The following is a 12941-nucleotide window of genomic DNA, read 5'->3' on the forward strand; positions in this document are numbered from 1 at the left end:
AAAAAAAAAATTAAAAAATAAAATTAAAAAATTAAAAAAATAAAAACCATTATAGAAATGTATCTGCTGACAGGGAAAGATGGTTTTGGAATATTGACAGATGGGAGAAATACACAATGTATGCCATATAAACCATTTTAAAATTAAATTATGAATATAAAATATCACACACAAATTTGAGGTTCTCTATGTTTATCTGTTTATGTGCCAAGATTAACTATGGTTCGTCTCTAGTGGGTGATACTTTCTGTTTTGTTTTGCTGGCGTTTTTTCATTTTTTATTTTTAGTAGAGATAGGTTTTCACTATGTTGCCCAGGCTGGTCTTAAACTCCTGAACTCAAGGGATCCTCCCTCCTTGACCTCCCAAAGTGTTGTGATTATACTTGTGAGCCACCACACCTGGTCAGTGATGTTTTATACTTTATTTTTAATCTGCATCTTTTTTATTGTGAGCATATATTGTTTTTGTAACAAAAAATCTTATAAAAAACGTTCATGGTGGGTAACATGGGCAGGTATAAATCCTTAAACTTGTATTTCTTTAATTATTAATAGAAATAAGGCTAAGCTGAGCACGATGGTATGTGCCTATAGTCCCAGCTACTGAGGAGGCTGAGGTGGGAGGAATGCTTGAGCCCTGAAGTTCACCGTCAGCCTGGGCAACATAGTAAGACCACATCTCTTACAAAAAAATAAAATTATAAAAGAAAGAAGGCAAAAATTTTTTTTTTTTATTTTGAGATGGAGTCTTGCACTGTCACCCGGGCTGGAGTGCAGTGGCGCTATCTCAGCTCACTGCAGCCTCCACCTCCTGGGTTCAAGCAGTCCTGCCTCAGCCTCTTGAGTAGCTGGGATTACAGGCACCTGCCACCACGCCCAGCTAATTTTTTGTATTTTTAGTAGAGATGGGGTTTCACCATGTTGGCCAGGCTGGTCTCAGACTCCTGACCTCATGATTCACCTGCCTCAGCTTCCAAAGTGCTGGGATTATAGGCATGAGCCACTGCACCTGGCCAGCTAAATATTTTTAATATGCTTGTTACTTAATTGTACATGAGTTTTGTGTTTTACCACACTTTAGTTGTTTGTTTGTGTAAGATACAGGGTCTCATTGTGTCACCCAGGCTAGAGTGCAATGACGTGATCATAGCTCACTGCAGCCTCGACCTCCTGGGCTCAAGTGATCCTCCTGCTTCAGCCTCCCAAGTAGGTGGGACTGCAGGCATGCGCTGCCATGCCCAGCCTCACAATTAGTTTTGAACTGCTTTAATTATACATTACTTTGACAACTGTTAAGAGAACATTTTAAATATATTAGTTCATTCAACAGACAGTTTACTAACAACCTTCTTCCTCAGGCAGCCAGTGGCCTTAGGAGCCAGAGGCTAGGAGAGAAAGGACTAGGGGGAAATGGAGGGGCTTTGGACCTGGCTCCAGCAGCAGCCAGTGGCCTCCTGCGTGTCTGTGCCACCGAAGGGGCTCCCTGTGGCCTCCTGCCTGACCTGTATCTTTCTGAGCACCTTGTGGAAGTGCATGTGAAAGCTTTTGACCCAGTGCAAGCTCTCCTTATTTCTGGTGCTCCTAACTGTTCCAGAGTGACCTCCTAGTTCATACTTGGCTTTTAACATTTCATTGAAGTTTTAGCTGATTTATTCCTACCCATTTGTGTGGTGACCACCTCTTTCTCCTGTTACTTTCAAAGATAAAACAGTTCATGTATTTTATCTTCTCAGAGGGGTTTGTCACCCTTTGGTTGCCTCAAAAACTCAGCTCTCCTATAAACTCAGAAAAGTTACAATTTTGTAGATTACAACATTTGGCCTTTTCTCATGGTTGGAGTAGAAGCAGCTTTTTTTTTTTTTTTTTTTTTTTAACTTTCTACATCTCGTCTCAGCAGAGATGTTTGCCTGGGAGGGCTTCTGCCTCAAATGTACCACCAGACCCGAGGCACCCATGAGAATTTTAGGAGATAACTTAAAATTGTCTTAATGGTTAGTTTTTTTAAAATTTTGCTTTTATCTCTTGTCTAATTTTGTTGCATTGTAATCAAAGAATGTAGATAATACTATTTCTACTTTTTGGAGTTTCTCGAACTTCTCTTTATGACCTAACATCAGTTATTGCAGACATGTTGGCACTTGAAAAGGTGTCTCTGAAAGGTATAAGACTTACTGTTTTGCTGTAAGATTCTATACCTTTTAGGTCAGACTCTATCCTTCTGATTTTACTTGCTTATTTTGTGAAGGAATTGAGTTCTTCTTTAACGTTCCTTATTCTGTTGTGTTTTTGTAAATTTCTCGTAGCATTTCCTTTGGTGTTTACTTATAAGTTTGTCCAGCTTGCCTTATTTCTTTGTTGTTTTTGTTCTGTTTTGTTTTGTTTTGTTTTAGGTGCTTAGCAGCCTGAAGCTGTAGTTTCTAGTTTCTCTCTCTAGCGATAAACGGAAAAGAGGGATGAGGAAAGGGCTTTACTGGCCCGATCAGGAACAGAAACTGAGAACCCATGACTGTATTCTCTCCCTTGGACTCCCCCGTATATGTTACCTGACCTGTAAACAAGTATGCCATTGCCAGTTTACTATCATTAAAAGGTGTCTTGTTGTATTTTTTGCATTTTCTTTTCTATCCCTATTCCCTACCTTCAGTACCCAAAAGTGACTTGCAAATAAAATATGCTCAATGAATTTCTATTTAATAAATTTATTCAGTAGCTTCTGTGTGCCTTTAATTAATCTTAGGCTTTGCACATTTTTCTGTAACTGTCTGTCTGTACCTGGCTAATTACTTCTGTCCCTTGTAAGGTTCTACTCCAGTGGTAACTACTCCAGAAAGACCTTCATTCCCTTCCACCAAAAAAGTTCTGTGTTAGGATTCTTTTGGTTGAAAGAGACACTAATGTAGCTTATGCCTTCCACCTAAAAGGGTACTGTTGCTTGACGTGGCTGAGCAAAGCAGGGTAGAGTTGACCTCAGGTATGAGTCGATCCTAGAATCAGGCTCTCCCTCTGTTTGTGTTCGTTCCTCTCCTGCCTGCTTCTTTCAATATAATGGCCTCATTTTCATCTGTCTCCTTCAGATTATCTCTGACTGGCAGTAACCAGGACCAAATAATTCCAGTCTTGCAACCCTGCAGTTGAGTGACCCAAGAAGAAAGGAGGACCCCTTAGTTTTAAAATGCCACAAAAATACTCTAATTTGACGAACTGGGATTACTTCTCATCCCTTGGACCAAATTGTTAGAGCCAAGGAATCAAGAAACACAAGATACATCCCCTAATGAGATTTAAAGGATTTCTAATTTATTTCCATGACTTATGTATATTAAGTGAAATGTTTCTGAGATATAAAAACTTCTTATAAATTTCTTTCAGAGCTTATGTCCATTTATTTATGTCAAACTTGAATACTGCCTTTACTAGTTATTTTGTAATTTTGGAATCAAGATAAACTCCAGAAAGACGATTTCTCTAGAAAAAGAATCTAGATGATACTGATATGTCATTTTCTGCCATGCTGTGGTTGGCCTACACTAGCCCTTTGACTGAGTTTTATAGGAAGTGTGGTTATGGAGTTGGGGAAGGGGTGACTTCCAACCAAAAATGGAAGGTAGGAGTATAGAGCATTGGATCAGGTCACCTCAGTTTGTCTACCACAGGCTCCTCCTCACTTTGCTTTCTTCTGCCAGAACAGATCACTCTCTCTTGGTCTCTCCCAGCCTTGCTCAGGAAGATTACTTTCTTAACATTTCTGTGTTATCCTTTTTTGTGGCCCCAGTGCTGAGAATGGGGTCTTGCATGATAATGTATATTCAAAGGTGTCTGGAGCAAGTATGTATTTCTTACAGGTTGAGTATCCCAAATCTGAAAATCCAAAATTCAAAATGCTCCAAAATTCACCAAAAGTTTTTGAGTGCATGATGCTCAAAGATAATGCTCTTTGGAGCATTTCAATTTCAGATTTTCAGATTTCGATGCTCAACTGATACTGCAAATATTACCAAAAAAACAAATCCAAAACCAGTCTGGTCCCAAGCATTTCAGATGAGGGATACTCAACTTGTGTCAGCACCTCAGATACTGCTGAGTTAGTGGACTTGGAAAATGGCTTTAGGAATTTTTTTTAACTATCCTCAGCTGGGATCAGCCAGGTTTAAACAATCACTGCATTTTCCCCTATGGTTTGCACAGTTACCCTTCCATTGTTGCCCCACTTTTAAGAATGAGAAACCAAGGTTTATAGATAGCTAATAAACCTGTCCCAAGAGAGCAGCTAGCACGTGTCAGAACCAACATTCAAACTTGGCCCCGTCTTCCTCAAAAACCAATATGTGTTCATTACTATTGTTGTTGTTATCAGTTGAGAACATACTGAGTGCATGCTATGTTCTAGGAATTGTACTAAATATATTCTTTAACTGTATTAGCACACAACAACCTATTTAGGTAAGTTTTCTTTTTTGTCTGTATAGGGGTAACAACAGGCATCGAGAGGTAAATTAGCCTTGAGTCATACAGATAGCAAGTGGTAGTGCCAGGATTCAAACCAGGATTGAAGCCCTTGTGTGCTTTTGTTATTTAATCTGTATTGGCTGCAAGCTCTGGATCTGGATCTAGATTTGGGAGTTGCCATTCTAGAAATGGTGGCTGCATTCTTGAAGAGAAAGTGTGTTTAAAGTAGGTGAGAGGACCAAAGATTGAGCCACTAGTAACATCCATAGTGGAAAAGGAGGGAGTGTCAAGATTTAAAACAGTAGCCAGAGGGCAAGACCAATTGGAGAATAAGAGTTGGCCTCGAAGAGTGCTGTGTGGTAGAAACAAGAAGTGAAATGCTTTTGGGACTGGTGAGCAAAGCCGAGCTCTCAGGGTACCCAAAGTGTGAGAGCTCACCAAGTAAGCTCAGTAGAAGGACGTGCGTAGTACTTTCAAATCTACTATTTTGGCCTCCTTGACAGCATGCATTTAAATCGTTTGAATAAATAATGTAAAGACATTGCTCTGGCTGGCATGTGGTAAGGTCTGCTTGGAGTTGACCAGCATGGATTGCCACAGCAGCCCAGAAGCAGTGGGTGAGGGCATGTGTTCTTGAGTTGGTGTCCCAGTCAGCTCCACCACTTTCTGGCTGTGTGACCTGAGACAAATTATGTAATCTTTTGGTGCCTAAATTTCTTTATTTTCAATATGGAAGTAATACCTTGTTGAGTTTTCGTAAGGAATCATGAGGTAGTGTTTGTAAAGCTCCTAGAACAGTGTTCAGCGTGCTGTAAGAGCCCAGTGTTAGCAGTCATTACCAATATTACATGCTGGTGGCCTCACACCACACCTGTGGTGTGAGTATCAGTCATCTTCCCCATTTTGTGCTTGGTCCATTTGTTGCAACAGGATACTATGAATTGCTTTTTATGTTACTCATATTTATTTGTATTTTTTCATAGCTTAACATTGATGCCAAAAAGAAAATTAAAACCAAACTCCCTGCAGGTTAATTTAAGTGATTATTTTGGCACGTAGTTGTGCTTTAAGTTAGAATTTGATGTTTTTATATCATACTTGGAATCAGTCCACATACTCTAATAGACTTGTAATTTATTCTCATCTAACTTTTGATGCAAGAGAGTTCACTTAAATCATGAAGCATAATTGTATAAATGTGCAAAGATCTTGGGGGTGTTGCAGACAAGAAGGCCTGAAGACAGTGATGTTTTAAAATAAACTTTTGTCAGTGTTTGCTGATGTATCTAGGATCGAGATTATCTTGCTGGCAGTTTCATTTATGTATTTATAGTCTAGCATCCAATGGAGGGAAAACAATTATAACGGTCGTTATGAATTTCTGAACTCTGAAAGAATCTTCAGGGAGCATCTGATTTAACTCCATTGTGTAATTGAGAAAAATGAGGCCCAGAGAGTAACTGGCTAAAGTCACAGAGCTAGATAGCTGGCAGAAGGCTGAGGATAGAACTCGGATCTCCTGCCTCCCTGTCCTAACTAGTCTAACACATGCTTATGGTACAATATGTACTCAAATAGAAATGGGTGTGAAACCAAGAATGTAATGTGAATTGGTTTTACTTTTTGATTTTCTCTTAATATAAAATAAATTCTCTAAAGAGATAAATTTTAAATGTTTTTAATGCTTCATTTTCACAAATGGCAAATGACTAGAGATCTAGTAGGAGATAGGATGAAAAAGACTCTTCTTTGGGTCTCTGTCTTTTTTGATAGTAAATACTTAAAGCTAAATTTTCATTTTCACTAAAAGGTAAGCAGTGGTACTTCTTGGTCAAGAAAGATGATGATTCATTAGTTCCCATTTTTATGTGTAGTTTAGGTTAATTAGGAACCTTTTGAAATAGGGTGTATTGAAGCTTTAATGTATGCATAAGTTGGTTGAGCAGTTTTAATTAAAACTTATCTCTCTTTTGAAGTTAATTACTTTCAATACTCTGAGATTAATGAGGCATAGTTATGGCACCTCCCATGTTGTGGATACTCAATAAATATTAGTTTGGAAATTAGGACATACTTTGATGGTATTTTAGATCTTACTTATATTATAATGTCATAGATTCTTTCCCAAATCTGGGAAATACTCAACTATATCAAATTTTACTGGTTCAACTTAAAATTTTTTCTTCACCTGTAATTTTAAAACTGTCTGTTTAAAATAATTTCAAATTTATAAAATAAAATACGTACCTTTATGTATGCATATATATGTATACACCTGCATACAATTTTTTTCTGAATCACTTGAGCCTAACTTACATATACTATGCCCTCTTTTCTAAATACTTCCATGTGTATTTCCTAAGAATAAAATATTCTCTTAAACACATTATAGTTATTAAATTCATAAATGTACACTGATACCTTATTTACTCTTTCATCTGTATTCCCATTTTGTCAGATGACCTAATAAAGCCCTTTCTAGCCTTTTTCCCTCTAGCACAGGGTCCAAGGTCAGCTACTGCATTTAGTTGTCATGTTTGTTAGCCTCCTTTTGAATCGAGAATATTTCCACAGCCTTTCTTTGTCTCTTATGACATTGATGTGTTTAAAGAATACAGTGTTCTTTGAGTTTGTCTGCTGTTTCCTTGTGATGAGGTTAAGGTTATGCATTCTCCGTCAGAATGCTGCATCAGTGACGCTGTCAAGAGGCACTTGATGGCCATCTGACACTGCTGGGGATCTTAATTTTGATCACCGTGTCAGGGTGTTGCCCAGTTTCCCCACTGCAGAGTTGAGGGTTTTTTTCCTCCCTTGTAACTAATAAGCAATCTTTAGGAAGACAAAAGCAAAATTTTCCCTAGATTTAGCATCTGTTAATGATTCTTGCCTGACCTTTACCACAGTGGTTGCAAAGAAAGGATGTTCCTCTTCTAACACCCCCTCCACACTTACCAGTTAGTCTTTGGCTTTCTCCTGTGGGCAAGAGCTAGCCCTTCTGTTTTTTGTTTTGTTTTGTTTTATCCATTTGAGCATTTCTTTACTTTCTGGTATAACAAAATATTTTGAGATCATCTTGTACCTTTCTTGTCCAAACTATAGTATTAAGCATTTCTTGAGGAATCTAGTTCCATTTAGGGGGAATGATGGTAGAGACCAAGATCTGGGTGCTGAGTGTGGTCATTGCTACTATGGTGTCTCCCTTTTGGCCCTTTTAGCAGACAGAGCTAGGAAATGTATATGTACACATACAGACACACACAGATACACATATTTTCGACATCATGAGTATACACCAATGCCTTCCATTTCAGTCCATCTCCACACGGTTCTTTTTTGTCTTCCTCCATTCCATGTTTGTGTGTCCCTTCTTCCATAGTGAGACCCCAGTTCCCAGCAGCATCAACACATTTATTCATTTGCTCATTCCTCTAATATAGTTCAAAATAGTTTCAGAGTTGCTTCACCTCTATTAGTATGGTAAGCAAACCTTGTAAAAAGAGTTGGGAATTCGTTTGCAGTTCTCTCTTTCTGGCCTAAGACCATATATTATGGTCTTATGGACTTTTGTAAGTCATATATTGTCTTCATAAGTTGCTTGGGTTTTTTCTTTCTTCCTTTTCTTCTTCGTTTCCCTTCAGTTTAGTTATGTTATTTATTTGAGCTAAAATCACGCTCATTTGTTTTAATTTACCTTCAGTTATAGGTTTCTCCCCATTCCTATTCTTAGTATTTTAACTTTAATTTGTAAATATGTAGAATATTAACATGCTCTAAAAAATCAAAACTATAAAAAGATACCCTCTTTGGCCAGACACAGTGGCTCACGCCTGTAATCCACACACTTTGGGAGACTGAGGTGAGCAGATCGCTTAAGGTCAGGAGTTCAAGACCAGCCTGGCCCAATATGGTGAAACCGTTTTCTAAAGATAGAAAATTTATATTTTTACTAAAAATACAGAAATTAGCTGGGTATGGTGGCAGGCTCCTGTAATCCCAGCTACTTGGGAGGCTGAGGCAGGAGAATCTCTTGAATCCAGGAGGCAGAGGTTGCAGTGAGCCGAGATCACACCACTACATTCCAGCGTGGGTGACAGAGCAAGACTCCATCTCAAAAAATATATATACCCTCTTTAATGTTTTAATTTGATTCCCATCTTCCCTTTTATGAAGTAAGAGATCTATAACTAGCAAAAGGGCATTTATCGTAACTATATTCAATTTTATGGTTATTTAAAATAAACCCTATCTACTGAGATTGTAAGGTAACTAAATTTTCGGAAACATACTTCAGGCTCAGTGATTTGTAACTTTGATTCCTGGAGATAGTAGATCTCGATTGTTTTTTCATTCTTATAGTACACCAGAGAGTGACTTTCCAGTGTTTTCAGGAACTCTGCCTCCCGTGCTGCAGTGACCAGTGGAGGTCAGAGTACAGGAGGGACACAGGTGTGCTCCCCAGCCCATTTTGAGAACTCCTACTGTGGGATTAAGGAGAACATGAGAACCTCCCAAATGTGCCTATACAAAAGACCAGTGGCTGTGTGATAAGACACAGCAATTATATCAAGTAAGCAAACACAAAAATTTTAGTTCCAGATATAATAGAAGCGAATATAAATACCACCTTAGTCCCATGGTTTGCAGCTTCCATTATTTGTGGTTCAGCAAAGATGCCTGTGTTGGAATTCTATAGTTTGATGATACTCTTGGCAGCATATCTGAAAAGCCACACTAGATGATTTATGTCCATCTTGTGTTCCCCATTTCTTTTCTTTTTTTTTTTTTTTGAGTTGGAGTCTTGCTCTGTCACCCAGGCTGGAGTGCAATGGCACGATCTCGGCTCACTGCAACCTCCGCCTCCCAGGTTCAAGCGATTCTTCTGCCTCAGCCTCCCAAGTAGCTGGGATTACAGGCAACCGTCACTGTGCCCGACTAAAAATTTTTTTTTTTTTTTTTTTTTTTTTAGTAGAGACGGGGTCTCACCATGTTGGCCAGGCTGGTCTCAAACTCCTGACTTCAGGTGATTTGCCCGCCTCAGCCTCCCAAAGTGCTGGGATTACAGGTGTGAGCCACCATGCCCAGCCTTGTGTTCCCCATTTCTAATATCATGTATACTAGGTTTATAAATCTTTAATCTAGCTGTGGCACACCAGCTGGTAAAGAGCTAAAGGTATCTAGATGGGAAGTGTCATTATATAACTGTGTGTTTTCTCTTTGCCTCAGCCTTAATACAGATACTGGCAGCTGCTGCAGCTGAGCGAGATGTGGTTTATTTCACCTTTGGGGACTCAGAATTGATGAGAGACATTTACAGCATGCACATTTTCCTTACTGAAAGGAAACTCACTGTTGGTAAGTAGGAGATACTCTTGACACTTGGTATCTAGATGGATTATACACCATTCAGTGGGAACACTTGCTAAATCTGGATGAATCACAGTGGGTACGAAGAAACAAAAGCATGACTCTGAGCGGGAAGGACAAAGCTCTCGGAGGGGCAGCATTTGCAGAGTCTTTTTGTTCTGGCAAAGTTTCATCCACAGTCTTGATAGAGTACATCAGCTTACTAAAGTAAGGTCAAGAAGCTGGAGTTAGTGTTCATTTTTGCTTTTGTGTCTATAAAAATCTAAAATGGGAGAGATGAATGAAGGTAAGTTCAGATCTGAGAAGCACCACTGTCCTATTTCTCAGACCTGCCAGTGCTCATCCAGTGTGCTTCCTACCTCAGGAGCTAAGTGTATAACGAGGGGTGCCGTGAACTCCCAGGAGGGTGCTTGGACAGTGTACCTGTATAACCTGTTGTTATCATTAGCTGAGAAGTTGTTTCTTTAAAGAGTTTTTAAAATTTGTTTAATTTATGTTGGGAAAGCCTTTCAGGCATATGAAATTCATGCTGTATTTTCAAAAGCCAAATCTGAGCATATGCTATTTAGATTAAGATAAAACTGGAGTGTTCTTTCTAAGGTTTTTTTCAATTACATACTTTAATGTGCCTCTGGTCTGACCTTTGGCTCTCCAGGAGACGTGTATAAGCTGTTGCTACGATATTACAATGAAGAATGCAGAAACTGTTCCACCCCTGGACCAGACATCAAGCTTTATCCATTCATATACCATGCCGCCGAGTCCTGTGCAGAGACCGCTGACCATTCAGGGCAAAGGACAGGGACCTGAGGAGCCGAACGAATAGCATATCCTCCCATCTCCCACCAGAGACGTCCTTTTGAGCTGTCAGGTGTAATATATAAATTGACTTAAGTTAATATAAATGTGTATATAATTCACATTTGTAGTCAAGGACGCAATCTCTTCCACACATATGCAATGGTCAGTTGATACATCTGAACCCCCTCCGTCCTGACTCACGTGGACTTAGATAAGTTTCTATTTTCTTCTATTTCAGTTTTCATTCTTTGATGTTTATTTCTTTTGTCCATCAGTTCTCTTGTGAAATCCCATGGAAGGTTGTGCTCAGCCTGTCGGGTCTCTTTCTTCCTGCCCATATATTATACCAATTGCTTCTGCAGCCCACAGATGCCAGCAATGCCAGGAAGCAAGTTGAAATCTAGGAATCTCTTTAACTGATTTTGCTAAAAATCTCCCTGTAAGCCTTCCACTCAACTCTTAATAGGCTTGCATTGTTTAAGTTTTTAAATTCTGAAAATTAATAATTAGGGGTTTTCTTCATATATGTTGCATAATGCAAACCTCCTAGATTAAAATAGTTTCTTTATTTAAGATAGAATAATTTCCAGAAATTGTCCTTTTGAGATAATCACTTTTATCTATAATGGTTTGTCTGTCTTTTTTCTTCTGATCAGTTTTTTTTATACCAGTTTTGGAAACTGACTGAGATGAAAGGAAATGTGGAATAAAAGGGGATTTTCCTGATGTGGTGTAAAGAAAACAGATTCGAGAGGATTGAAGATTTTTTTTTTGTTTCTTGGTACTTTTTTCTTTTTAAATTAGGACTAATGTTTCTTTTGTGGTGCTTGAGGCATATTCATATAACCAAAGTTTGGGAACTGGGAACTTCATGCTGATTTGCACATAATGAAGTTTCTCAGGTATTCAAAGGTTATATAGTGAATAAATTTTCATTAATAAATCACTTTGTCAGAAACTCCCATATCATCTATATTTTATATATGTATATATAAACATATGCTCTTTAAGTGTGTCTGTATGTGAGCACATAAAATCTAAATAAAACTGGACTGGTGGGAAACAGTTAGGTTTAGGCATTATCTGGGTTCTGTTTAACATCCTTTATCACAATTGTCCATTTTTAAATCTGGCGACAAACATAAACAATAATGTCTTTCAGAGGATGAAAGCCAAAGCCAATCCTATGTTAACCGAAAGTAGAGTTTCATCACAGAAGCACTTACTACTCAGATTTCCAAAACAATCCTAAACCACCCTGTTGATGTTCTGGTTTACCATCAGCTGTCAGGAAATGCTAATGGCGGTCAAATCCTATTCATAAGCCACTTCAGTGAATGGCCTGACCTCCTGCTACTGGCGGGAAAATGACAGGGCCTTGGCTGGTGGCCATAGCTCTTTTTGTTTATGTAGAGATTGAGAGGATAGTGAGATTTGGCACCTGAAGGCAGCCACTTGTCACTGAAGTTTTTTACCACAATAACTAAGATTTTTAGTCATCTCTCAAATTTGGAAGAATCTGTCTTTAGTTCTGTTGATACTAAAATCTTTCCCATTCTGTGCTTTGGTTGCAGATTCATGGTTGTTTCATGTCCTCACTTTTTCTTTTCCTTTTTTTTTTTTTTTTTTTGAGACGGAGTCTCGCTCTGTCACCCAGGCTGGAGTGCTGTGGCCGGATCTCAGCTCACTGCAAGCTCCGCCTCCCGGGTTCACGACATTCTCCTGCCTCAGCCTCCCGGGTAGCTGGGACTACAGGCGCCGCCACCTCGCCCGGCTAGTTTTTTGTAGTTTTAGTAGAGACGGGGTTTCACCGTGTTAGCCAGGATGGTCTCTATCTCCTGACCTCGTGATCCACCCGTCTCGGCCTCCCAAAGTGCTGGGATTACAGGCTTGAGCCACTGCGCCCGGCCTGTCCTCACTTTTTCTAGCCCCACACTCGTCCCCTCCTGTGCAGCCCAAGACTAAGTGACCAGTTCTTTAAAATATTTCATGAATATGAATATTTTATATTCATGAAATATAAATATAGGTAGGTTGGTTCTTGTGGTAGAGAAATCATTAATCCAAGTAAGAAGTCACCCAGCTGGGTATTCCGGAACACAGAAGGTAAGACTCTTTTGTAGAGAGCTGTGTAAACAAATGGCCTAACTCCTAACATAAATGTAAGATGGGCCAGCTAAATACCCTTTGTTGACTTAATACAGGAGCTAAGAGCCAGTCAGTGACTGCCATCCCGATTCCACTGGGACCTAAACTCTAGGAAAGTAGCATAGAGGTTGCAAAATTATATTCTAATGGAAATGTTACATTTCCCTGTAGTGAATCCATA

General features: G+C 39.1%; 1 protein-coding gene across 5 annotated transcripts in view; it reads left to right on the top strand.

Moving 5' to 3' along the window:
* Positions 1-11682, top strand: part of PARG (poly(ADP-ribose) glycohydrolase) — a 138287-nt gene extending 126605 nt beyond the window's left edge. For all 5 annotated transcript variants that reach the window (XM_017859835.1, XM_017859832.1, XM_017859833.1 and 2 more), the window contains 2 exons: positions 9671-9799; positions 10467-11682. In XM_017859835.1, the coding sequence (XP_017715324.1) occupies positions 9671-9799; positions 10467-10621 (284 nt within the window). In that variant the 3' untranslated portion in view covers positions 10622-11682. The remainder of the gene's footprint in view (positions 1-9670; positions 9800-10466) is intronic.
* The last annotated feature ends 1259 nt before the right edge of the window (positions 11683-12941 follow it).

Source organism: Rhinopithecus bieti, unplaced genomic scaffold, assembly GCF_001698545.2.
Source record: "Rhinopithecus bieti isolate Rb0 unplaced genomic scaffold, ASM169854v2 scaffold_52893, whole genome shotgun sequence".
Lineage (NCBI taxonomy): Eukaryota > Metazoa > Chordata > Mammalia > Primates > Cercopithecidae > Rhinopithecus > Rhinopithecus bieti.